Consider the following 25,595-nt stretch of genomic DNA (forward strand, 5'->3'; position numbering starts at 1 on the left):
CACTAACTGTGTGTGGTGTGCTTGCCTGGTCCCCAAGAGTACAGATGTTTTGGGGTGTCATATGCATAGTCCTGGGAACCCAACGTGGGTCTTCTGCAAGACCAGTCAGTGCTCTTAACAACTGAGCGATCTCTCTAGGCCCTGAAAAACACTCTTACCAGAAACCTTTAAAATAAAACCACAGAACAGCTCCTTTTATTTTCTAGTAAGACTAAATTTATTCAATACCCTAGAGTAAAAGTTTTGATTATAAGTATCCAACAGTATAAAAAGTACAAAACAGATCTGTAGATTTCTAATATATTAATACAAAGTGCATGACTACATACAGTACATCCTACGGCAGAGAGTGGAGGGGAGAAGACTGTGGTTGAGGTCTAGTAATAAATAAATAAATACAGAAGTAGAGATGATCCATCAAAGTATATTCTACCACCAATACTGCAGCCAAAATGTACAAAAGAAACATCCCGCGTCGAAGCAACGCGGGAGAATGGTAACGGCTGGACTCTGTACTACACCAAGGGCTGTGGAGAACCAACCACTCTGTGCATGCGGTGGCTTGTACTAGGTAGGTTTTTCCAAAAAGGAAGAGACACACAAAATGTAAAACTATAAAACTATAGGATGCCACAAACAGTGGCCCTCCCCGTTGTGAAACACCAACAGACTCTTAAAAATCCAGTTTTTAAAATATCATGAGCGATAGAATACTAAGGCAGCCACACACCCCTCCCTCTAGGAGGTCTGAAATGGCACTATTTTTCCTGAACTTTGAAAAGAGGCGGTCGGACAACTTCAGTCTGGCTCAGCTGAGCGCCCTCACTGAGGTCTCCACACGAGGAGCTCCACTCAGCTATCTTGATGTTCAGAAGCCCAACTCCAAGAAGCCGACCCAATCCAACCAACCAACTTAGCCTCAACACACAACTCTTTTCTTCTAATCAAACTTTAAATAGAGGGAGAAAAACAGTAAGACAAAACCCAAAACCCTAATAAAGTTATAACAAGGCAAAGAGCTACTCTATAGATTAAAAAAAAAAAAAAAACCTCCACAAAAGGTCAACTGAGGTAATCCAGAGCTAGAACTGAATCGTGCGGATTTCAGTGAATCCCAGACAGCTGTGTAACACCAATGTCAATTATTTATACACTGCAAGCCCTCTAAGAAATGTGCCCCGAGCAGCACCCACTGTGCCCCCCGCATCCCCAGGACTTACACATCCTGTCTAAGTAGTTTCTAACCACGTGTTCTCTACCGCATGGTGATGCTTTGGTTCTGTCCCTATAGGACCTTGTTCATCCTACAGGCTGGCCTTCCCCAGAAGGAGCTCTGGTTCTGTTTTATAAGATTCACATAGGACGAGGGGAGGCGACTCGGTGCTGCCTGTGTGTGTTCAGAGATTGCTTCGTCCTCCAAGCTATTTGCAGAAAGCTCAGTCTGTCCTGCTTAATCATCAGTAGTACAGGTCTGAATCATCAGAGCCTTGGCAACACCTTAACATTGAAAAATTCTTAACTACCTCTAGGGGGCAGGTCGTGCTACTGAGTTATGACAAATCATCATGAGGGAAAACAAGTGTAGCCAGCCATTTAAAAATGCCCCAACCACTGCCTCTCCACAGAAAGACTAAAAACTACATATGGTTTATCACACACAAATCCCATCTCTGTCCCCTGAAATTCCCCTACTTCCATTCATTAGAGGGGATTTAAAAAAAAAAAGACTTTAAAGAGCACTTTACAGCAGCATTCAGCTTTCCTATGAAATACCCAGCATCTTAAATATTATGTACACTTCTTTCTTGTAGTAAGCTAGAAACTGGCTTCAAAGTTTGTTGGATGGGGGGATGGGTAACCCATGAAACTATTCTAGAAAAATGTCTTTTGGCAGAATAGCAGGTATCCAAGTTAAAAATAGGAGGGTCAGTTTGTTGCTTTGTGGTCTTTTCAAAGTTTAAATTCGCTCTTTGTTCCCTTCTACATGAACCTCAGTCACCACTCCTGAGTGGAGATGGGCAGAGGCGCTGGCCCCTGCTCCTCAGGCTTCTCAGCAGCTGCCTTCTTACTGCTGCAGCAGGGCTTGAAGAGATGCGTGTCGATGAGGACCTCCCCAAAGCGGCCCTTGTATATGATCCCACAGCAAATCTTCTGTCTAAAACAAAGGAAAACAAGACATTACGAGCAGGCGTTTTTACAACTCAGTTGTCAAGTTTACCCACCGAGCCATCCTTCCGGCTTTCTTTCTTTCTTTATATATATACATATATGTGTGTGTGTGTGTGTGTGTGTGTGTATATATATATATATATATATAATGGTTTATTTAACTTTATTTTATGTGCATTGGTGTGAAGATGTTAGATCCCCTGCAACTGGATCTTTAGACAGTTGTGAGCTGCCATGTGGGTGCTGAGAATTGAACCCGGGTCCTCTGGAAGAGCAGTCAGTACTCTTAACCACTGAACCATCTCTCCAGCCCCCCTTCCAGCTTTCTTAAAACACTCTTTGGTCACTCCTTTTAGCAAACACCACTCTACTCTGATTCTCTGCCTGTTTCCTTTTATTTCTATGCTGACCAATAGAATTTACGTGCATTATTGATCTTAGATACTCAGATTATTTACAAAAAACAATCCTGCTCAATCTACCTCTATACACTGCTCTAAAAGCAGTGACGTGGAACATAGCTCAACACGGGTGTCTTCCCCAACTGTTCCTCACCTGCAGTCCACACCAATCTGGAGAGACTAGCTAGACAGCACAGCCCTGGAATCCCATCTCTGCCTCCCAGTGCTACGATCAAGGATCAGCCTCAAGCTCACAGATATGTTCCTTAGCATGTTATGTTCCAATTTATATTATACTTTCACTTCCATTTATATGGGTTGGTCTCTACTATTTTGTTTTGCTGGATGAAACTTTCCTGACTCTTACCTTGTATAGAATATACTTTATTTTGCTAGAGTCTTTCTTTGTTTATCCATCTTTCGGTGTTGCTATCACCATGGTCACTAATTTGGGTTCTAGTATTTCTTTCTGTTTAGGGCCGGACTAGGTATGGACTGAACGTAGGTCCTTACACATATAATTAGGGAACCTATGCCCAACCCTATTCTACCACATTACTTCACCTTTTCTGTTCTACCTGTATTTACCATTTACCATTACCACCCTCGGTTTTTTAAGACAGGGTTTCTCTGTGTAGCCCTGGCTGTCCTAGAACTTGCTAGGTGAACCAGGCTGGCCTCGAACTCAGACATCCAGCTGCCTCTGTGTCACAAGTGCTGGGATTAAAGGCCACACCTGGCTCGGAGGTAGTATCTTCCTTCTAGCAACTGAAGACCTTAATATACTGGTTTCTAGCTTGCTTTATGTCTGTTTCAAAGACTTCATCTTTATGCCTTGGTGGTTCCTGTAAAAGCAGTATATTTTCTCTGCACAGTCCTACACTGTCCTTCACATTGTGTAGTTTTAGGCACATGTACAGGAAATGTGTTAACTGTTTTCTGTGTTCCAGGGATACTACCTTTCCTTTGAAAACACTCTCCCCTTCCTAATTATTGTCTCTTCTTGCTCTCTGGCCACATGCCCACATTTGAACTGGTCCGAGTGTCCCTGTCGCCATGACAGTTTTGATCTGAGGTGGGAAACCGTGCCCACTGTGGGCGGCGCCGACCCTAGACCATGTAAGAGTAGAGAATCTGGCTGAACATGAGCACATATGGATTCATGTCCTTTGCTCTGCTCTGCCGTGGCCAGTTCTCCAGTTTTTATTACCGTGACTTCCCCATGGTGACAGACGCTGTAACCTGAACTGACTGAGAGCTAAAATAAACCCTTTCCCCTCATGTGTTTTATCATCACAGCAAGCAGAAATGAAACCAAGACACCTATTAATGGAACTTAAGAGACTTGAACCACTTACCCTTTTTTTTAGTGGTAACTCTCAGAACAGCTAGTCTTACTCAATCAATGTAAATTTGAGTCTTACACCCAAGGTCTGCTCAATGTTCAATTCCTGCTCACCAGACTTCCAGATAACCACCAGTTATCTGTCAAATATGTTCAACTGCTCTACACACGGTACGCTGCAGCCAGCGGTGGAGATGGGTTGGTTGCTTTTACCTTTTCCAGTAGGTAAGATCTAAGAAGGAAAACACTGGAGTCCTGTTAGAGCTGGACGCCATCTCTGTATCTGAGCCGTCGTCTGACTGGTTACTGTAGCAGGGAGACTGGGCTGGGGAGGCACTTGAGGTGGTGCTGTGAGCATCCGAATCTGCAAGGAAGACAAAAGACATTTGAGTTTCATCGTGTGCAAAGTCCAGGTGCTGCTCTACTTCTCCAAATATTTTTTTTTATTATTATGTATACGATATTCTGTCTGTGTGTATGACTGCAGGCCAGAAGAGGGCACCAGACCTCAATAGAGATGGTTGTGAGCCACCATGTGGTTGCTGGGAGTAGAACTCAGGACCTTTGGAAGAGCAGGCAATGCTCTTAACCTCTGAGCCATCTCTCCAGCCCCCTGCTCTACTTCTCTCAACAGGAAAATAACCTCAGGAATAAAGGTGATTTACCAACCTAGAGCTACACCAGCACATGTCTGCACCATGTATATAAAAGCCAGAAAATAAAGCCACACGTGGTGACACACATCCTTTCTCCCAGCACTCAGGAGGCAGAGGCACACATTTCTGTGGGGTCAATTTCTGAGTTTGAGGATACCTTGGTCAACACTGTGACTTCCAGGACGGACAGAGAAAGGTAAAGACCCAATCTCAAAAAAAAAAAAAAAAAGTAAGGAAATAAAAGCCAGAAAACACACCCTTCGGTTGATGGTCACTATGCTGTAGCACTGAATATCACAACCAGGTTGACGGTCACTATGCTGTAGCACTGAATATCACAACCATTTAAACTTGTCACCTACAGACACGGACACATGGTCCTCTAATCCGGAGAAACATTGATATTTATGAAACAGCAAAGCTTTAGTTCAGATTTTTTGTGTGCATGCACACATGTACATAACCTTGGAGACCAGAGGTTATCAGACACCCTGGAGCTGGAGTCAGAGGTAGCTATGAGCTACTAGATAAAGGTGCTTGATGGGTACCAAGGTCTTCCGCAAAAGCTGCTGCATGCTGAGCCATCTCCCCAGCCTCACCGAAATATTTTCCTGGAGTGCTTACAAGGGCACAGGGTACAGGTCAGCAGTGAGTGCCTCCCTGGCACACAGAGCCTCTGGCATTACAAGGAAAATAAAAGCTTATGAATATAAGGATCTCACGAGTTCCTCTTAAAAACGCTTACATAAATAATGTAAAATTAAACATCTCAATTAAGTGTCATGTGTTATTAGCATGCTAATTCACTTTTAATAAATAGTATTAAACTTCCTAAAGAAAAAATCTTCAGTAGTAATCTAGCAGGATGCTTAAACCTCCCAGGAACATCAGCAAACAGCTTCTATGTGAGGGGGGTCACTACCCCAAATGTTCAGTGGTTTCCAACCACTTGATTTCAGTGTGTACTATTTAAAAGCTACAATTCCTCAGATTTAATCTACAACTTTAGGACACCAAGACACATAACAACTACATGGAGTGAAGAACTGAAATTGTTAAGTCTTCATCGGTAAGGATCACTTAGGTATCAACAAGAGAGCACAAGACAGGTGGGTAACAAGCAAAGCCCCCAAAAGACTTAGAAATCTTCATTTATCTTGATTGTGGTAGTGACTCGTTTACTAAATGAGTAAAAAGACAACAACCTGGCCATTCACCTGCTGTGAATAACCACATTCTTATTATGAAATACTCTTATATTTAACCCAGCAGTTTTGCTTCAAGGTCATAAGGGCTAAACAGATATTATATAGTACTCTGGTGTGTGTGTGTGTGAGAGAGAGAGAGAGAGAGAGAGAGAGAGAGAGAGAGAGAGAGAGGTGTCAGACTGGCATCTTTCCCGAGGCAGCGTCTCTCACTGAACCTGTCACCTCGTTCCAGGGATCCCCTCTCGAATCTTTAGTGCTGATCACAGGCAGGCATGTCTGCCCAACTATTGGTTGTTGCTCCATTTATCTGTGTATGTATACAGGCACACACATGTCATGTGCACATGCAGAAGTCAGAGGACAACTTGTGGAGTTGGTTCTCTCCTAACATGCTGGTCCTGGAGATCAGGGCTGGGTAGCGACTGCCTTTCCAGATGAGCTCCCCTGCAGGCCTCCACCCAGCTTTTTTTATGTGGGTGCTAGGATCTGACAAGCCTTCATGTCTCTGCAGCAAGCTCTTTATCCACTCCAGGATCTCCCAAGCCCCTTTAGTTTCTCTAAGATATCAAATCAGAGTCTATTTCACAGAAATAAGAACACATTCACCAAGTCAAAAGTACCTTCCAAAAGCCGGGTGGCGGTGGCGCACGCCTTTAATCCCAGCACTCGGGAGGCAGAGGCAGGCGGATCTCTGTGAGTTCGAGACCAGCCTGGTCTACAAGAGCTAGTTCCAGGACAGGCTCCAAAACCACAGAGAAACCCTGTCTCGAAAAACCAAAAAAAAAAAAAAAAGTACCTTCCAAAGGCCAAGGCTCAAAAACAGGAAGTGGACCACCCCAGTACTTATTAAACAGTAAGCAGGAAATGTATTCGCACATACTGTAAACCGGTCAAAAATAAAACAGTGAACTCACTGTGGCGTTTAAACTCCTTCTGCAGTTTATTGATCTGGTTGCTTTTCATCCTGTTTCCAGACAGAGTTTTCACTTTCTTTGGTTTCAACGTTGTCTTCAGACTGGGTCCTGCCCTTGCATCTACCACCTGGAAGGAAACACTGAATATTTAATACCATTTAGGCCCAGGCTTACTCGAGAACCAGTTTATACCAGTGTTTGAGGGTTTGTGTCTACCTTTGACTGTCACATGACAAAGAATAGGCACTACTTATGACCGGTCTGCATGCTAAGCCCAGAGTTTACCAATCACAGCGTTTCCTCTCCCCTGTCTAGCGTGGCCTTCAACACAGAAGAATGTCATCACCTTCAAACATCACAACTGGGATTTCCTCAGGTAAGCTAGTAAAGAAAAACTTCTTTACGTATTAAGGTAATAGTTCCCTAAGAAACCTAGTGCAGCAATTTAACATTATCAATGGACAGAACTGTGCTGGGTAAAGAAAAATGCCTATTTATGCAAAATATTCTATGCAATGTAAATTTCATAAACCTTGGCCAGAGATGGTGGCTCACACCTGTAACCCTGGTGCCTGAGAGGCAGGGAAGTCAAAACAGAAGGTCACAGTTGTCTTCTGCCATACTGAGCTGGGGCTACATTAGACTTTGTCTTAATAAAGCAAAAGCCAAAACAAATATCTGAAAAGCTAGCAAACATTATTAAAGAATTTAACAAAACTGTAGACGAGGGGATGTGAGCAGCACAGGTTTAATGTAGCTCCAACACCCTAGTTCCACCTCCAGCACCAAAAATTAAAAAGCGCTGGGGGCTAGAGAAATGGTACAGTGGTTAGAAGCCCTTGATGCTGTTGTAGAAAAGTGAGTTCAGGTCACAGCATCCACCTGGCGGCTCAGCACTCAGTAACCAGTACCAGGGAACCCAATGTTATCTTTTGGCCTCTACAGGCACACCATGGGCATGCGGCACACATACATAAACGTGGACAAAACACACAAATTTTTAAAAATAAAATAAATACATCTTCCAAAAATAACATTAAGAAGTGTTGCTCAGATCACCTCAATTAAATGGGGGGAGGAGCTGCTCTTCAGTGGACTCTGAATGCCATGCCTGGCATCCACATCAGACACAGCTCACAGCTGCCTGCAACTTCAGCTCCAAAGGCTCCAACAGCCCCCACCTCTCGTACACTCACAGAGTAATAATTAAAAAAAAAAAAAACAGATCTAAATATATATTACATGATTCTAGTGACAGGGGCAATAAAGTGAAAAGAGTAACAGAACTCACACCGACACTGCTGACCTAATCACAGCCTTGTATTTTGTTTTATAGGCACTGCCTCATTCAGGTAGCTCTATGGATAGCTGACAGCTCTGTGGCCAGAAGCCTACAAGTAGTAAGTAGTAAACACAAAACACAAGACTAAACTTATGTGCTCACGCGTTCAAAGCAACACGTCATTCTAAGGGGTGAAGAGGGATCCACGTGTAACATAAGGACACTGTAAACATCCCGGGAAATGCTACACCAGGCTAGTGTTTTTCTTTATTCTTGTAGTCTTTTCTATCTTAGTGACACAGAACTTCCTAAATTGGGAGTGCTGACGTTAATGTTATTTTAATAGAGATAGAAAAAGACCAACTAACGTGATTCCAGTTTTTTTTTGATCCCGCCGGCAACTTCTTCCATCTTTTCACAAGCAGCACACAGGCATTGCAGATGTCTCCCGAGCGAGTCTCGTGCAACCTGACAGGAAAACAGAGCATTATCTCACTTTCCACTCATGAGGCTTCAGATTGGATACTTCTCTTGGAGAAAAATACATCTATTTACGGCTCATGGATGTGATTTCTGACTACCCTAACGCGATCTATTCCACTGTTCCTCCACTGCATTTCAGACACGAAACTAACGCACCAGCAAGTCCTACACCCATGTACATAATACATACAGGCAGTACCATTTTAAAAGAAATTCTTCTCTTACTTTTAACCTATGTGTTTTATTTATTAGTCACCCCTGGCTGACCTAGAACTCAATTTGTAGATTGGTCTGAACTTATACTCATAGAGATCTGCCCGTCTCTGTCTCTAGAGTGCTGGGATTAAACAAACACATCAGGGCTCTTCAGAGAGAGAGAGTGAGAGAGAGCGAGGAGCCTATGTAGATGAAGTTGGAAGAGAAATATGACAGGGAATGGTGGGAAGGAATGATCAAAACACGCACACAAACACACACACATGAAATTTTCAATTCTAAGAAACCATTAGCTTCTAGAGACTCAGTCAGTATCAATGTATTCCATTTAAAAGTCTCTTTTAAGCCAAGTATAGTGGTGCATGTCTTTAATTCCAGCACTTGGGAGGCAAGGGCAGGTGGGTCTCTGTGAGTTCAAAGCCAGCCTGGTCTAGAATAGTAAGTTCCAGGACAACCAAAGCTACAAAGTGAGAGCAGGTGGGGGGGGGGGGGAGGAAGAGGGAAAGGGAGGGAGGGAGGGAGAGAGAGAAGGAGGGAGGGAAAGATAGAAGACTCAAATCAGATTTAATGTTTACGTGTATCCGTGTGTACCACGTGCATGCCTGGTGCCAGAGATTAGGATTAGGATTTCCACCAGGGTCCCTGCAAGAGCAGCAAGTATTCTTAACTGCTGAGCCATTCCTTCAGCCCCAAAATTTAAAACTGAAGAGTACCAAGTATGAGCTGTGGTGAAGCGACCCTACAATCTCAGCATTCAGGAGGTAGGGGCAGGAGAGCTACTATGAGAAACATGGGCTAGCATGATACACACTCTTTAAAAACACACAGGAGGCCAGGTATAACACACACACCTTCAATCCCAGTAGTCAAGAACTTACCTACACGGCAAGTTCATCCAGTCTCAAAAAACAAAACAGCAAGCCGGGCGGTGGTGGCGCACGCCTTTAATCCCAGCACTCGGGAGGCAGAGGCAGGCGGATCTCTGTGAGTTCGAGACCAGCCTGGTCTACAGAGCTAGTTCCAGGACAGGCTCCAAAGCCACAGAGAAACCCTGTCTCGAAAAACCAAAAAAAAAAAAAGAGCTAGTTCCAGGACAGGCTCCAAAACCACAGAGAAACCCTGTCTCGAAAAACCAAAAAAAAAAAAAAAAAAAAACAGCAGGACAAAGTCTAAGTCTAGAACTAACAATGAGCAATCAGTAAGCGCTTAAAGAAAAAGTGGTGTGTGGTCTGGGGCTCAGTGGGTAAAAAGCACTTGCTGAACAAACTCCAGGAGGATCTGGGTTCAAATATGTAGAACTTACATAAAGCCAGGTGTGGAGGTGTGCAATGCAAAACAAAACACCACCAAGCATGGTCATGTGCATCTGTAATCCCAGTTCTCATTATAAGTAGAAAGGTGGAAAGAGGAGAATCTCCGGAAGTTCACAGGCCAGCCAGCCTGGCCTAACAAGCAAGGAATAAATAGAACGACCATCTTCTAAGGCAAGGATCAACACCAAGGTTGCCCGGCCCAGCATGAATCACAGCACATACAAGCACTCAAATGTTCACATTCAAACAGTGGTGATGCACGCCTTTAATCCCAGCACTCAGGAGGCGGGCAGAGGCCAGCCTGGTCTACAGAGAAGCTCTGTATGGAAAACCAAGTGCACATGCAATCAAGCAAAATCAATCTCATGCAAATGCGCGCTCTCTCAGGCATACTATCTTCTATCATAGGAAGTGGTTCAACATTAAATATTTTATTTCATCTAGGTATCCGTTGGAAAGATACCCCGGTAGCATTCCCTGGTAAATTTCAGGACAGAAAATTAAGTATAATGCTATCATCCTCCTCAGCAAGTTAAAACGTGTAAACACAACGTAGAAACAGCACTGGAGGCCCACTATTGGTAAGAGAATAAGGATACATTTTGAAAACTTACTTATATCTGTCTAATTGGAACCATAAAAGACTTCACAACTAATTAGGCAGGGTAAGCTGTCAGGATCGTATCATTTTTTTTTTATTTATTTATTATGTATACAATATTCTGTCTGTATGCCTGAAGGCCAGAAGAGGGCGCCAGACAGATGGTTGTGAGCCACCATGTGGTTGCTGGGAATTGTACTCAGGACCTTTGGAAGAGCAGGCAATGCTCTTAACCACTGAGCCATCTCTCCAGCCCAGGATCGTATCATTTTAAGAGCATGGAATCCTCACTAACCCAGGTATTAAAAAATGGGTGTTTTTAGAGATTAGCACATCGTTCCCCTTGCTTTGCGTGGAAATATTTCCACGCACTTTTGACTATTTTCCTTCTAAGAATGGAACATAACTAATCTTACCCAAAACAGCTCTGGAAGTCCTTTTCGTAGCGTTTGCTGTCCGTGAACCGAGAACTGGAGGACTTGGCTCTGCAGATACAGCAGCCCTCTATACTTCGGTACATCTTTGGCTTGTGAAAACCAAACATCTTCTCTTCTGAGCAATAGCTGTAAGGACAAGGAGATTGACACAGCTTTTGTGAGGGCAATGACAAACCATGCAAGGACTTCCCTCTGCTCCGTCCACCGTACCCCCAAGTCAAACAAACTAGAAGGGCTCCCCAGATCTGCTACTCCACAGTACCAGGGCCAGGACACAGAACATGCAGAAATGCCTGGCTAGCTACACCCACCACCTCCTTTGTTTCTCCTGGCAAATATTCTAGAAAGAGGACAGAATCTTTCTTAAATTACATACCCTAACAACTAACTATACCACATCCTCAAGGAACATGGCCCCTATCAGCAAGCCCATTCTGGGCTCCAGGGTCCCTCAGCATCACAAGCACTTGCTATAGGTTTCACACTCACCCTTCTCACCTCTTTTACCCTAACTCCCTCCAGTTCAAGGTTTTCCTTCCCCCAAATACTCATCCTTATAGCTGAGCTAAGCTCTCTCTATTCTCCCTATCTCTGCTTATTCTCCCTTCTCTTACAGAACCCTGGCCATGCCCAGTTTGCTGGCCATGTTCAATCTACCTTCTCCCTCTGCTCTGGACTCTTCCAGATGCCTCTGGCTGTTCTCTCTCATATCCACATAAAAACCTTAATCAGAGAATGGAGCGATAGGTCACGTTGGCACTTCCTTCCACTGTGCCTCCTTGCATACACAAGCCACTAAGAATGTGACTAAAACTTCATAACAATTTTGGTATCTTGTGCCTTTGTATTATTAATGCAACTCCACCCTAGGAAAGTTGTATGCGTTCATCAAGACACAAGAAACTCCACGCATCAACCGTGCTCTGTGGAAGCGGGGGTTAAATGGGAAATTTATCACCTTGAGCTGAAAGGAAGATATGAAAATCACAGAAACCCAACCTTAGAGTTTAGAAATGATGTCCCCATGCACTAATGAGTGGAATTAACTCCTCTGGTCAAAATCCCGGTACTAAGGAAGGTAAAAACTATCTTTAGGTTGGAGGCCACTGAGACTCCTCATCTAAGTCAACTTCAGCAGATGTGGATTAGGGGACACAAAAGGCAGTGAATGATGGGCATGAAGGCCCATGCCTGCGATCTCAGCAGCATTAGGGACACTAAGGGAGGACTGCCACCGGTTCAAGGTCAGCTTGATCTGCCAAGTGGAGGGAAAATAAACATGGAAACTTAAACTAAACCTCAATGGAACAAACTACAGGAGTTGTACACCCAACTACCAATTACCACAAAACACCATGCAAAGAAAGAAAAAAAGTACAATTCTCTTTGCACATACAATGCTGGAATTTATAACCACAGACCATGCTTATATATGTTGTTTTAGAAGTAAATATGAGCAATGAGGTTTTCCTCCTGCCACTAGTTCACGTCTGGCCTGAGCCCAGTGCTGGTCAGTGGACCACAGCAGAGTACAGAGGCTCACAGGTAACCAAATATCCAAAGGCATGTGTATCTTGAGTTTGGTTTTGTTTTGGAGACAGGGTTTCTCTGCGTAGCCCTGGTTGTCCTGGAACTCACTCTGTAGTCTAGGCTGGCTTTGAACTCAGAAAACCGCCTGCCTCTGTCACCACATCCAGCTAAACAGGCAACTGTTAATCCAGTGTTTCCCCGGCATTTACTTTGTATAGAAAGCAAAGATGGATGAATAAGGCCACTAACACACTTATTTCAATTACTAAGTCTGAACTAACAGTTACCTGCAAAAGCTGTTAAGACAGAAAAACCAAGTAGCTGGACCATTAGAAGCGAGAAAAGTACTCTACATAATACAAAAACCCTGAAGAACGAGACTTAAGATGAGGCTTTTTCTCTGAACCTGAACTCACAGGAAAATTTAAAGAAAATGTCCTCCCAAGCAAATGGTCATGCCACATTAGCCAAAACATTATCAAATGACAAGACTCAAGAAAGCAGCCGTGTATATCCCTGTTTGTTCTCTAAACACCCTTGCCATCAAGGTTAAAAGTCCACAGTTCCTCTTACAATCATCAATAGCGCTAGGAAACTTCAGCCTCTTCGAGCAAGGACAAAGGAAGTACACAACAAAGCTCCAAGCTGGCAGTGTACAAACTCTACCCCCACCACGCCAAAACTACAGGGCACCCATGCGGTCTCTAAGCTGGGAGGCTAGCTGCCTTCAAGACTGGATTTGCCAAGAAGCCAGTCTGGTCCACTTGCCACACTGACAAACTGTGAAGAAACGCTATGGCCAGTACTGAATCGTGAAGACAGACACAAAAGCAACCCATCAGCCCGTCAAGACTTAACAGTCCACCACATTCCTGTGGGCTAGCTTTGCCTTGAACAAGGGAGGAGTGGGAGCAGAAACCCAGGGTCCATCCTCTTCTAGACAGTGCTGTGGAAAACAAGCAAGCACCCAAGTTGTCTCTTACTGGCTGACCACCACTTAGCCTTTAAATCCCCTTCCTAGCTCCCCCATGCCCTTAAGAGGAACCGGAAAATCTGCAGTAAACCACAGGGGTGTTCATTGCTCTCCTTGCTTACAGCGGCCTCCTTAAGTAGTGGCTTGGTTTTTTTTTTGTTTTGTTTTGTTTTTCGAGACAGGGTTTCTCTGTGTTGCTTTGGAGCCTGTCCTGGAACTAGCTCTTGTAGACCAGGCTGGCCTCAAACTCAGAGATCCGCCTGCTTCTGCCTCCTGAGTGCTGGGATTAAAGGCGTGCGCCACCACCGCCGGCTAAGCGGTGGTTTGTATTTAACCACTTTAAGATTTGGGGAGCCCTGAGAACTAACTGAACATATTTTCATAAGATCTGTGGAGTCACTTATGTTCAAACCAAAACATCCTATCAGTCTCTGTCGTGAAGCCAGACACAGCACAGCCCCACCTCAAATCAGGGTATATCCGAGAAAGGTGGTGTGTAAATCTGCCAGTTTGGTTGTGATTTTGACATTTCTGGTATTTCAAGACACCTGGTGGCTGTTTTCTTCTTTCCAAGTCCCACCTTTGTAAAACAGTAGGTAGTTCCTCTGGAACTGCCCCACTTGCTCAAACAGCTTGGTCAGCTATGTGCTTATCTGTACTGGGAGCGTTCTCACCACACCACTGTGCAGAGGCAATCACCTGCCTCCTGACTGAGGGTTAAGTCCACTGCAGGTCAGCAGAACAGACACCGCACAATCTCATCTGTAAGAGTGTGTCTGAGGGACAGGAGAAAATTGAAGTTAAAAAGGACTCAAAACTGTAATTTATTTCCTAAAGTTATAGACAGTGGTGGCGACGACAAACTAAATACCTAAAACCACAGAACTACAAGCATAATAGTAAATCTTACGGCACACAAATTGCATCTGAAAGTCATAAATGCATGGAGAACAAACAGAAACCACAAGCTATGATTTCAATTTATTCCACAATTAAATAGTTAATAGCAATAATGTATTCATTCAACACACACACACACCTTCTTACAACTTCCTTGTATAAATATCTAGAATTATAGGATGAGTCGCTATAAATACTATGCTCAATAAATAAAAATCAAACAACAAAAAAAGCAAGCCAATCTCCCATATGAAAGGTACGGGCTGAACTGGAGAGATGGCTCAGGGGACCTCTTGTTCTCAGCATTCAGGAGGGTGGGCTCATGACCTCCTATAATTTCTGCTTCAAGAGGCCTCCACTACACACTCATGTGCACAGCCCCTCCCTACACACACACTCTATGGCTACAGCATTTAGAGCATAGAAGCAGAATATGCTGAAGCTCAAGATCAATATCACCATACACAGAGAGCTCCAGGGTAGTTCCTCCACAAAGAGGGGCTGGAGAGATGGCTCGGCAGTTCAATTCCTAGCACTTACATGGTGGCACACAACCATCTTTAACTCCAGTTCCAGGAGAGCAAACACCCTCCCTTGGTCTCTTTAGGCACCAGGCACACACGTGGGACACAAACACACACACACACACACATACACAAAACATAATAAAAACAAGAAAAAGCATCTTTTCTGTTCACTTTCACTGGTGTCTCAAATAATAAAAGAGAGGAAGGCTCAGCATCTGGGGAAAGGGTCAAAAGCATCATCGCATCCAGTCACAAAGATGGTAAAAAGCAGTCCCTGAAACAGGTCAAGGCTTTAAAGCAGAAACAAAGAGAAGGAAAAGCAAAAATCAAGGACTCAGGTTAGTGCCCAGCCCCCCTCCAGCCACAGGTAAAATTATGAAAAATAGTCAAAAGTAAGCTGTTATTTGCACCAGACACGGTGAACCAATCCCACTTTTAAATATACGGATTCTGTCTATAGCTACAATAAAGTAATATGCCGGAGCCTGTTGTGCACTGCAAAACACTTTCATTTTAGGTCATAAAGTATAAATTATATAGAAAATAATGGTGTCCCTCTAGAGAATGCAAACATGAAACTGACTTTTGCTTTATTCTCTTCTACAAGCTACCTATTCTTAACCACGAGCACCACAACCCAGATGTTATTATTATTACCCCTTCATTTACCTCAAGAACCCAAAAGGCAGATAGCTTGAGTAAATTTCTTAAAAACCTAACAGACGGAGCTGGGCGGTGGTGGCACATGCCTTTAATATCAGTGCTTGGGAGGCAGATATACAGAGGCAGGAGGGAGGATTTGAGTTCTAAGACAGCCTGGTCTACAAGAGTTCCAGGACAGCCAGAACTACACAGAGAAACCCTGTCTTGAAAAATAAAATAAAAAAAAACAACAAACAAAGCAAACAAAACAGATGGAAAGATACCTACCTGTTAGACAACCCACTCTACTGCAAGATACAACAGGACAACAGAATAACCCGTGTAAAGTAACAAAACAGCTATGGACAAAAGAAACGGACCCAAGAAAAAAATCCAAAGACAACTTTTAAAACAGAAAAGGAAAACGGGAAAAACAACATAAAAACCCACTGGTGACCACATGGTATGGGGATCCCCAAGTTGCTGCAACTGGTAACACGGCTCTTTAGTCAATGCTGTGCTCTTTAAGCAGCTGTGCCCACAGAAACCGTGTAACTGGAGCAACACCCTTCACAAAGGGGCAACAGAAGAAGCGTTTTCTTTCTCCCACTGCCAGGCCACTTGGCTGCAGAATTCACCAACAATGGAACACATTGCATCAGTGCCTAGGGAAAGCAGGAGAGCAATAGACTAATATTGTTTCCTCCCTCTTCTAGGTATCTGCATTAAAGCTTTCAAATTTCCTTCAACACTTTTTAAAGTGATGGATTTTAATTTGCCTGGAGGCTGAGCTCCAAACACGTACTCCATCTCTAAGAAGCCATATGCCTCAGCATTTGCAACTGTGGTTGAACTTGGCAGAGACTAAAACTCACTTTGTAAGAAAGGGGTCCAAACTCATTTAAAAAAAAATGTCTTCCACTAAGACAGCACAGGTTAAAAATTAAATCACAAACTCAGGCCTCTGGAATTTAGATGGTATTCAAAAACAAAAAAAGCTAGTTCTGCCCATTTGTGCAACATAAAGGGAAAAATAACGGTACCACCTAATTCTAGATTAAGAGAGATGTAGGAAGGGACAGGATCTTTGTAAGCTTTAAGAGGCAATTATGTCACAGAATTTATTTAACCATACAGTAAGTGGTAAAAAGGTTATCTACCAGTTCTTCACAATTAAGAAATTGCTGGACGTTAGGGGGCTAGAGAAATACTTGTACTCATGTGCACATACCCAAATGCATAAACACGCTTAGACATAAATAAAAATCTTTTTAGAAAAAAAGAGAAAACATGGTGGCACACACCTTTAATCTCAGAACTCAGAGGTAGGCAGATCTCTGAGTTCAAGGCCAGCCTGACCTACATTATGAGTCCAAGGACAGCCAAGGCTACAGACAAACCATACCCCGAAAAAAACCAAAAACAAAAAATTGCTCCTAATTCTAAGGGCTCTTTGATAACATTAAAGTGAAATCTCACTTCTTGCCAAGTATATGAAAATACCAGGGTACATTTTTTTTCTTGAATGTGGTTAAGAGCTGCACATTACTGAAACAAACTTTTACAGTCCCAGATATATATCCTAGGAATTCAACTGAGTGTTTTCTACTCCGTTGAAAAGTGAAACTTTTGGGGTGGGGATGTCATAAGGAAGATCATAAGTAATCCACTCTTAACAAAAAGTTAAGTAGGGATAACAGGCAGACAGACAGACAGACAGATACACACACACACACCAGACACAAACTTCAGAAACATTCCTAAACTTCGATGTCATCTTAAAATAAGGCTAAATCCCAACTCTCAAATATTTCACACCAACACACTGGACAGGATGGAACTGCATCCAGTAAGCTGCACCTCTAAATGACAGTTTTGTTTTAACGCCAGCTCTTGTCTCTCTTCCACTCACCCTCAACATTTCATTTTCCCATTAGTTTTGGACTAGTCCACTCTCAGGAAATTCTTCAATATCCCCAACCTGAACCAGTTTCTTCCTTTTGCTCTGGAGAACAATCCGGCCAAGTGACTACCAAACCATTCTAACCTTTAAATGCCCCACACAGATGATATTATTATTGCCCCTTCAAATCTGCTGTTCAGTGTCTGCTTCCTTGGTTATGATCCACAGCAAGACAAATTCTGATCTCTTACTCATGCTCTCTCTGTGGCCCTCCCATATAATCTCACAGAGGCCCTTATGCTGTTTCCCTTACCTCCTGTACCTGTCTTTGTAAGGACTGACTTCTCAAAAGGGGTTATCTTCCTACAGCTCAAATATTAATCATCCATCCAGGGTACCAACTCTGGCTGCAGGCTAAGCTCTGAACCCCTTGGCAAGAAATTCAAAGCTTTTCGGGATCTAGCCCTGCCTACCAGCTGCTCACAATTTTAATACTGGTATTCAAGGAGGGCCAAATCAGCTCTGATAACTAGCCACTCCAGCGCTCAGGCTGGTGTTTCTGTCTGAGATGGCTTCCTTTCCATCCCTCATCCAGGGAAGTTTACTCACAAAACTTCCATGTCTTTACTCTTTTAAAACATATTTAAATTGTATTCATGTGTATCTACATGTGTGAACACATTCTGTGTGGGAACCCAGGGAGGCCTTAGAAGGGAGTATTACTGGATCCCCATGGAGGAGCTGGAGTTGCGGGCAGTTATGTACACTGAACTCAGACCCTCTGAAGTCTCAAGTGCACTTAACTTTTGAGTCATCTCTCTAGCCCCTCATCATTTCAATATTGTTTTGGTTTTTGAGACAAGGTTTCTCTGTGTATCCCTGGCAGTTCTTGAACTCAGATCCACCTGTCTCTGCCTCCTGGTTGCTGGGATTAAAGGTGTGCGCCACCACTGCTCAGATCAATTTACTGTTTTGTGCAGAGTCCATGCCTAGGATGACCCTGAACTCAATTATAACGGAAGATGACCTCAAACTCTTGACACTCCTGCTTCTATCTCTCAGCCACAGGGATTACATGCCTGAGCCACAATGTCCAGCTCTTACCTATCAAACACACTTGCCTATGTACTGCATTGTCTTCTCTGTTCAGGAGTAAACCTGACAGGACACACTCTTGCAGCACACCCAAGCACTAACTCTACACACGGGCATCTGCTTGCTACCAACAAAGTAGAACAGCAAAGATGAACTTAAGGGCGGAGACTGAGAAATAACCACCATAAGGAAATTTTTTTAAAAAAGAGAAAGACTGTGGACATGGCTCAACACTTTTGATCACCCTAGGTTCAATTTCTAGCACCCACACGGCAGCTCACAACCATCTATTAACTCCACCAGGCATAAGGAAAATTTTTTAAAAAAGAGAAAGACTGTGGACATGGCTCAACACTTTTGATCACCCTAGGTTCAATTTCTAGCACCCACACGGCAGCTCACAACCATCTATTAACTCCACCAGGCATAAGGAAAATTTTTTAAAAAAGAGAAAGACTGTGGACATGGCTCAACACTTTTGATCACCCTAGGTTCAATTTCTAGCACCCACATGGCAGCTCACAACCATCTATTAACTCCACCAGGCACAAATAGCAGGAAGATATTTCATGCTTATTTCAGGGAGAGCAATTAGAGAAATGAGTCTCACAACTACTCCAATCAATTAAACTTATAATAGACCGAAACAAAATACACAGCTAGAAATGAATTATTTTAGCTTAGGTTTCAACTCTTGTGTTAGAACAAAATATTTGTAATAACAAATATCTGTGGCCTGTGACCTTTGTATTCCTGGTGGACAAAGACAGCCTCCTCACCTGGAAAACAAATGCCTTTCTTTTTGGACTAGATGTTTCGATTTATTCCTACACTACCAAAATTCTTCATATTTCTAAGAACCCAATTCTTACTTAGTATTTCCAATTTAAATCTGCAAAGAATGCAAAGTGCAGGGACACGCAGGGAAGGGCTGTAGAGAAATCAGGAACAAAGTGGTGACATTTACTAGGTATTCACCGGACTTTTTGATGTAAAATGGTTGAATCAGATCTTGAAGGACAAACAGAAGTTGAGGGCAGTGTCTTCCCAGAACTGGTTTCTGGTGGTGGGGGAAGGGACCAAGCACCCACTTTTCCCACTCAGCACTAACTGCTTCTCTGGGGAAAGCAACTGACCTAAACTTCAGCACTGCCATCTGTAAGATACTTAACTACCCACATAGGTGTCAGTGCCATTACCACACAAGGGAAAACTGGACAAAGTGAACCAAAGGATTGCTGCTTCCCACTTTAGGCATTCTTTTCCTACAGGGTCTCTCTGGGTAGCCCTGACTGCCCTGGAGCTGGATGGATAGCCCAGGCTGGCCTCAAACTCAGATATCCTTCCTGTAAACCTCTGCCTAAGTGCTGGGATTAAATATTTAAAAGGTGCATTCGGCCCCCATCCTAGGCATTTTTTAATCCCAGAAACTTCTGAATGTGTTACCTTTCTTCCCAGTCTTACCATCTCTGGTTGCAAGGGGGGGGGGGGGGTGATTTTTTTTTTGTTTTTCGGGAGTTGAAAGATGGCTCAAATGTTTAAAAGATTTGTTATAAACTATGTGTATTATGTCCATGTGGTGTTAGCACAAGTGTGAGGGTGCCCAAAGAGGCTGCCAGGAGAGACCCGCTGGATCTCCTGAAGCTTGAGTTACAGGTGCTGGGATCCCAATTCAGGCCTTCAGTTAGCAGCAAGCAAGCCAACTCTACGGCCAAGAAAGAGGACATAGTTCTAAAGCAACAGCTATGGGGCTTGCCGTGGAAAGTTAACTGTTCTCAAAGCAAGCAGCCTTAGGAAGCTGGCTTAAGATTTTTCCATTGAGGTTGGAGAGATGGCTCAGCAGCTAAGGGGCTGCTCTTCCAAGAGACCCCAGTTCAATTCACAGCACCCACAAAGGCAGCTCACAATGGTATGCACCTGCAAGTCCAGGTCCTGGGGGGCAGGACCCTCAGACATACACGCAGGCAAAATGACAAAGCACATAAAAATAAAGTCTTTGTAAAGAAGAAAAAAAGAACATTTTTTTCCTTTTAAATGTTTATTTCAGCCGGATGGTGGTGGCACATGCCTTTAATCCTAGCACTCAGGAGACAAGAGGCAGGCAGATTTGAGTTCGAGGCCAGCCGGATCTACAGAGAATTCCAGAACACAAAGAATGCCACCCCCTCGTCGGAGGGGTTAGTTATTTTATAGTTGTGGAGGCAGCACAGTGGTACAACACTTATATAACATGAGTTAAACATGGGGTTCAAAACACAAGCATACCAAGTTTTGGGGGTGGGTGTTTAAAACACGGCTACTGCCGGGCAGTGGTAGGGCAAGCCTTTAATCTCAGCACTCAGGAGGCAGAGGCAGGTGGATCTCTGTGAGTTCTAGAGGCCGTCCTGGTCTACAGTACAGGCTCCAAAGCTAAAGCAAAACCCTGTCTCAAAAGACCAAAACAGGGCTAGCAAGTTATCTCAGCCAATAAAGCCTGACCACCTACCTGAATGTGATCCCGAAACTATTGTGGTAGAGATACCCAACTCCTCCAAGTAGCCCTCTGGCCTCAAATAAATGCTCAAATGCTGTTTAAAATCTCCAACCACCCACAAAAACAACACAAGGGAGTCAAGACCTTGCTTTTATTTTTCTCTTAACTCAAAGTCTCTTTTACAGACATCATTCGATTATAAGAACAGAAACATTTAGTTCTACATGGTGTGTTGACTTTCCTAGTCTTTCCACTTACAGTAAGTGGTCTATGAAATACCAAAACAACAAAAGAAAAAAACAGGTCAAATGTTTGCAAAGTGTCCCAGAAGTCACCCAAAAGAAAGTTAAGGCCATAACATCCAAGGCTTTTCATTTTCTTGACATGCTTTCTCTAGTCACTTAGGGAAAAAAAGCACCCCAAGATGCTTTTTCAGTATTGTTAACCTGGTCAAACAAAACGTGAAAGGAATGCGTTTCCCTAATAACAAAACAATAAACAGGAAAGAACTGATTTCAATTTGTGTGGTGGCATAGTGTTTCTCTAATAACAAAACAATAAACAGGAAAAAAACTGATTTCAATTTGTATAGCGCACGTGGGGCAAAGCATTTAACGTTATTTCCCAGTCAATGCCACACCTAGATGCTAACAAAGTCACTGAGACACCTGAGAAATAAGGAAAGCAGCAGCAGATACCGCCTTGGCGAAGTCTAGACTGCAGGCAAACCCCAAATACCAAAGAAGCATCCATGTGTCAAACCAGCATAATTTTTGAGCTATGCCTGGAGCCACATACCAAAAAAGTTAGGTTAAAAAAAAATGTCTAAGAGGGGTAACCGGAAGGTCAACCCAGTTCCCAGGGACTGTGAAGCTAGCAAGGGCTTCATAGCCACTCCAGCTCCAGCGCCTCCTCCCAGCATTGACAGAGCCGACTCCCCAATTCAGAAGCCCTCAAGGTCATCTCTGAGAACTGTGTGTCCTGTATTTCTCAATGCCAAAACACAAAACATCCTCCGAATCATCCCTTGAGTACTTGATACTCTTCTTTGCTTTGCGGACTCCAAAGCGAATTCCAGACCTTCTCTTAGAGTGGGCAATTTAAACGTGTTCAGTTTTGCAGTACAGATCACTAAAAATTATTTTCAAGTCTGGCAAATTTCAGTTCAAAAGCAGGTGCTTTCGGTACACTGCTAATAACAAGCTGCACGTCTATCTCTTACTAAAAGAAGGCAAAAGTTGCCTGAATCTTTACAAAACATGGGGCGACATAGGAGAAGAGCCTACAAGGAAGGAACTCCTAACATGGGTGCGGGAGGTGTGGGGGTGGTCGGTGAGCGTCTGTCTCTACAGTCATCCATCACCTGCAGTAATGCAAGGTGAGAATAAAATAAAAACAAGAGGCGGGCTGGGGTGCTGGTCACCAGAACACAGTGCACCGCGTCTGAAAGCCGCCCTGCCAAACCTGCCCTGCGCTTCGCCGCTCGCCCCACGTGTAAACACACAAAGGCGGCACGGCACGCACCCCTAGTTCCTCAGCCGCCACTTCCCGGAGCCCAGAAACTTCCGCGCGTGTAGTCGGAGGTCAGGGGGCAGGGCGCGGAGCTCCACTCCACGAAGGCGTGCGGAGCGCGGGGCTGCCGGGCCCCACGTGCCCCCCGCCGCCCTCACCTGCGCGGAACAACGGCCCGCGCGCCCCGCCGGCGCCGCCCGAAGGCCGCGCCTCCGCTCCCGGGCCGCTCCGCACGCTCGGCCTGACGTAATTCAAACATGGCAACAGTTCCACTTCAAAGGCGGATGCACGGACCTCCCAGACGCGGCCTCCGTGCCTCCCCGGAGCTCGGGCCACGCGTGCGCCCCGCCGAGCCGCGCTCCGTCGCGCCGCATCGGTGACCCGCGGGGCCGGGGCGCCCCCACGGACACAGGCTCGCCCGTTGTGCCGCCGCTGAAGTTTCCGAGAGGACCCGAGGGACAAAAGCCGCCCCGCGCCCCGCCCGGCCCGCGCCGCTCGGGCACACGCGGCCCTTTGTTGTCCGGCGGCGTCGGGGCGACAGGGACCCTGCGCGCGAGGCCCCCGGGAGAGCTCGGGCGCCCTCGGCCGCCGGCCCCCGGGGCCAAACTTTTGCCGAGTCCTCCCCTCCGTCAGGAACGCCCGGAGCTGCCCCGCCGCGCGCACGCCGCGAGTTGGCGACTTTCGCTGTGCTTCGGAAACTGGCAAGACGCCATCACCAGGAAATCACATTGTCCTGCTCCCGACGGCCCCGACGGCGACCGCAGTCGCAGGCTCACGGGGAGCCGGACACTCAGGACGCAGACCGGCCGCGGCCCCGAGCACGTGGCTTGTCAGGTGGAGCCCACACACACGCACGCACACACACACACACACAAAAAGAAAGGAAAAAGAGTTGGGTGCCTCCTGCAGCGGACTGTGTCGCCGCCTCCATCCGAACGACTGGACTCCGCGCGCGGGCCACGGTTCCCCCCTCGCGTGACGCCCGCACCCACGCTACAGGTGACCAGACCGGCGGCGAACTTCGGGGCTGCAGAGACCGCTGGCGCCGGCCCGAGTGCAAGGGACCGCGTGCTGCGCGCTCATTGTCGCAGACGCGTCCCTGCGGACTTGGCCAACAACGCCACGCCGCGTGCGTCGCGCAGCCCCGGCGCTGGCCCTCGCCGGCTGCCCTTAGCCCCGCGTGGCCGCCGGCTCCAGGCGGTGGCAAGTTGAAGTTTCCGAGCTCCGGCTTTGTTGTGCACCCGCGTGCAAAGCCATCGCGAGCGCCGCGGGAGTGCAACATGCGGGTGGCTCCGCGGCGCACGAGACCACGGCCGGAGCCCACACGGGCTCCGCGACCTCGACTCGGCTCTCGGGGTCGGTGGGGGGGGGACACTACTACTGAGAAAAGTCATTGTCACCTTCAGCGTGGATGCAACTCCGCCGCTGCCCGTTCGTTTCCACGCTGCACTCACTTTCCCCACACCCTGACTTTCGGTTTACCTCCAATACCCTCCCCAATTAAGACGCGCACATCCAACACCTCCGTACAAAGGAATCCGGAGTCCGCGGAGCACGAGGACAGCGCTCCACGCGATGCCATCTCCAAGACAAAACTTCCTGTGTGTTTGTGTATGGGAAGGACGGAGGGAGGCGGGGGAGGTAAAGGGAGGAAAGAAAAATCGCAGAAAAAGCGGGGCCTCGCAGACAGTTTTGCACCACTGTCCCGGCTAGAATCACTCACCTTCCACGCGCAGCAGCGTCCCCACGGTGCGGATTGCACCAGGCCAACCCCCTGCAAGCACTCCCTCCGCCTGCGCGGAGTCCAGAAAGATTGTCTCCAGCAGTTCTTCAGTTGCTACCGCGGACGGAGGTGTAGATTCCGCTTTCGCTCTGCGCACGCGCGGCTCCCAGGGACCAAATTCTCTTGAATCGAGCTGATTTGCATACGGGCGCGTGCGCGCCGCGGGCTGGGCGGGGAGAGGGCAGGGCGTCCGCGCGCGCTCCCGCGGCCTCTATTGTCCTTTTATGGGGAGAAGCCGCGCGGCGCGGGAAACGCGGCGGCCCCGCAGGGGCGGGGGGCGGTGCCTGACTATTACGCAAAGTCACGTAAACAAACGCCCCGGGGAGGGAGGAGACGTGTGGGGGTGTGGCAGGGCGCGAAAGGTGTGAAGGTGAGCGGTTCTTCCTCAGCAACCGCACCCGTTTAGGACGCTGCAGAACTCAGAAAGTTCTGGAAGGGACTTTTGCAGCATCCGGGCACCAATGCTGTTTCTAGTTTGAGGTGGCAGAGAGAGTTTTCTTGGAAACACCCGCTTAGTTTATCCCATCCTCACCTTTCCTAAATTCTGTTTGCAGGTGAGCTTTCCATTTCGTCTTTATATCTTTATATCTTTAATACTTTAATAAAGAGTATTTATTTCCAAGACCACTTAAAGACAACCTACTTCTGCAAATTCACTTCCCCACACCCCAAACACACATACAAAACAAGATGTCAGTTCTCCAGCAGAGATTTCGTTCTTGTAGTTTTAATGAGTCATTTGATAAAGTCCCGTTTTGATACTGTCCATTACCCTTCTCAAACCCGATCCAACCCATGAGTGAGTTGTGTTGCTTTGCTCGCTTGCACTTAAGTTTCAAGCCTCCGCGAACTGCATAGTGGTAATTGCCTTGGGAATGGTGCCACTCTCTGAAAAGACACAAGTCCTCCAGCCATGAAGAGCTCCTATCCCCAGACAAACCACTTATGAATAGAGAAAGTGGAAGCAAAATACACACCGGTCCTTGTAGAACATACGGAAATCTAACATCTAAATGATTCTAAAGAAAATAAAAAGGGAGACAATTTTAGAAGGACTTATTCTAGAGAAAACAAAATGGAGGTTCCAGAGAATGAATGGAGGGGAAAAGGGAGAACGAACCCGAAGTGACTTTTCAGATGGAAAAGTAGGAAATGAGAGAAAGACTGTGATACTGCCCTTTAGCCCAGTGACCCCAACACCGGGTCGAGTGATACGGGGAGCCTGCTGGGGA

The 25,595-nt window shown here is 45.7% G+C and overlaps 1 protein-coding gene across 1 annotated transcript; it reads right to left on the minus strand.

The window, feature by feature from the left end:
* Positions 1–200: 200 nt before the first annotated feature.
* Sinhcaf (SIN3-HDAC complex associated factor) lies at positions 201–24,980 on the minus strand. Its single transcript, XM_041645355.1, has 6 exons — positions 24,304–24,980; positions 11,005–11,151; positions 8,344–8,443; positions 6,694–6,820; positions 4,129–4,279; positions 201–2,155 (listed from the first exon to the last, which is right to left on the minus strand). Exons 2-6 carry the CDS (start codon positions 11,130–11,132, stop codon positions 1,996–1,998), a joined length of 666 nt encoding a protein of 221 aa, XP_041501289.1. The 5' UTR covers positions 11,133–11,151; positions 24,304–24,980; the 3' UTR covers positions 201–1,995.
* Positions 24,981–25,595: the final 615 nt, after the last annotated feature.

The sequence above is a fragment of the Microtus oregoni genome, unplaced genomic scaffold (assembly GCF_018167655.1).
Source record: "Microtus oregoni isolate MIOR12 unplaced genomic scaffold, Mior012 000002F_ref0000024, whole genome shotgun sequence".
Classification (NCBI taxonomy): domain Eukaryota; kingdom Metazoa; phylum Chordata; class Mammalia; order Rodentia; family Cricetidae; genus Microtus; species Microtus oregoni.

Coding starts and splice junctions, on each gene's coding strand:
- Sinhcaf (XM_041645355.1), bottom strand. CDS start 11,132: ATGTTTGGTTTTCACAAGCCAAAGATGTACCGAAGTATAGAGGGCTGC. Junction 6,821..8,343: donor CAAAAAAAAACTGGAATCAC/GTTAGTTGGTCT, acceptor GTTTCCTTCCAG/GTGGTAGATGCAAGGGCAGG. Junction 4,280..6,693: donor GAAGGAGTTTAAACGCCACA/GTGAGTTCACTG, acceptor TCTTCCTTGCAG/ATTCGGATGCTCACAGCACC.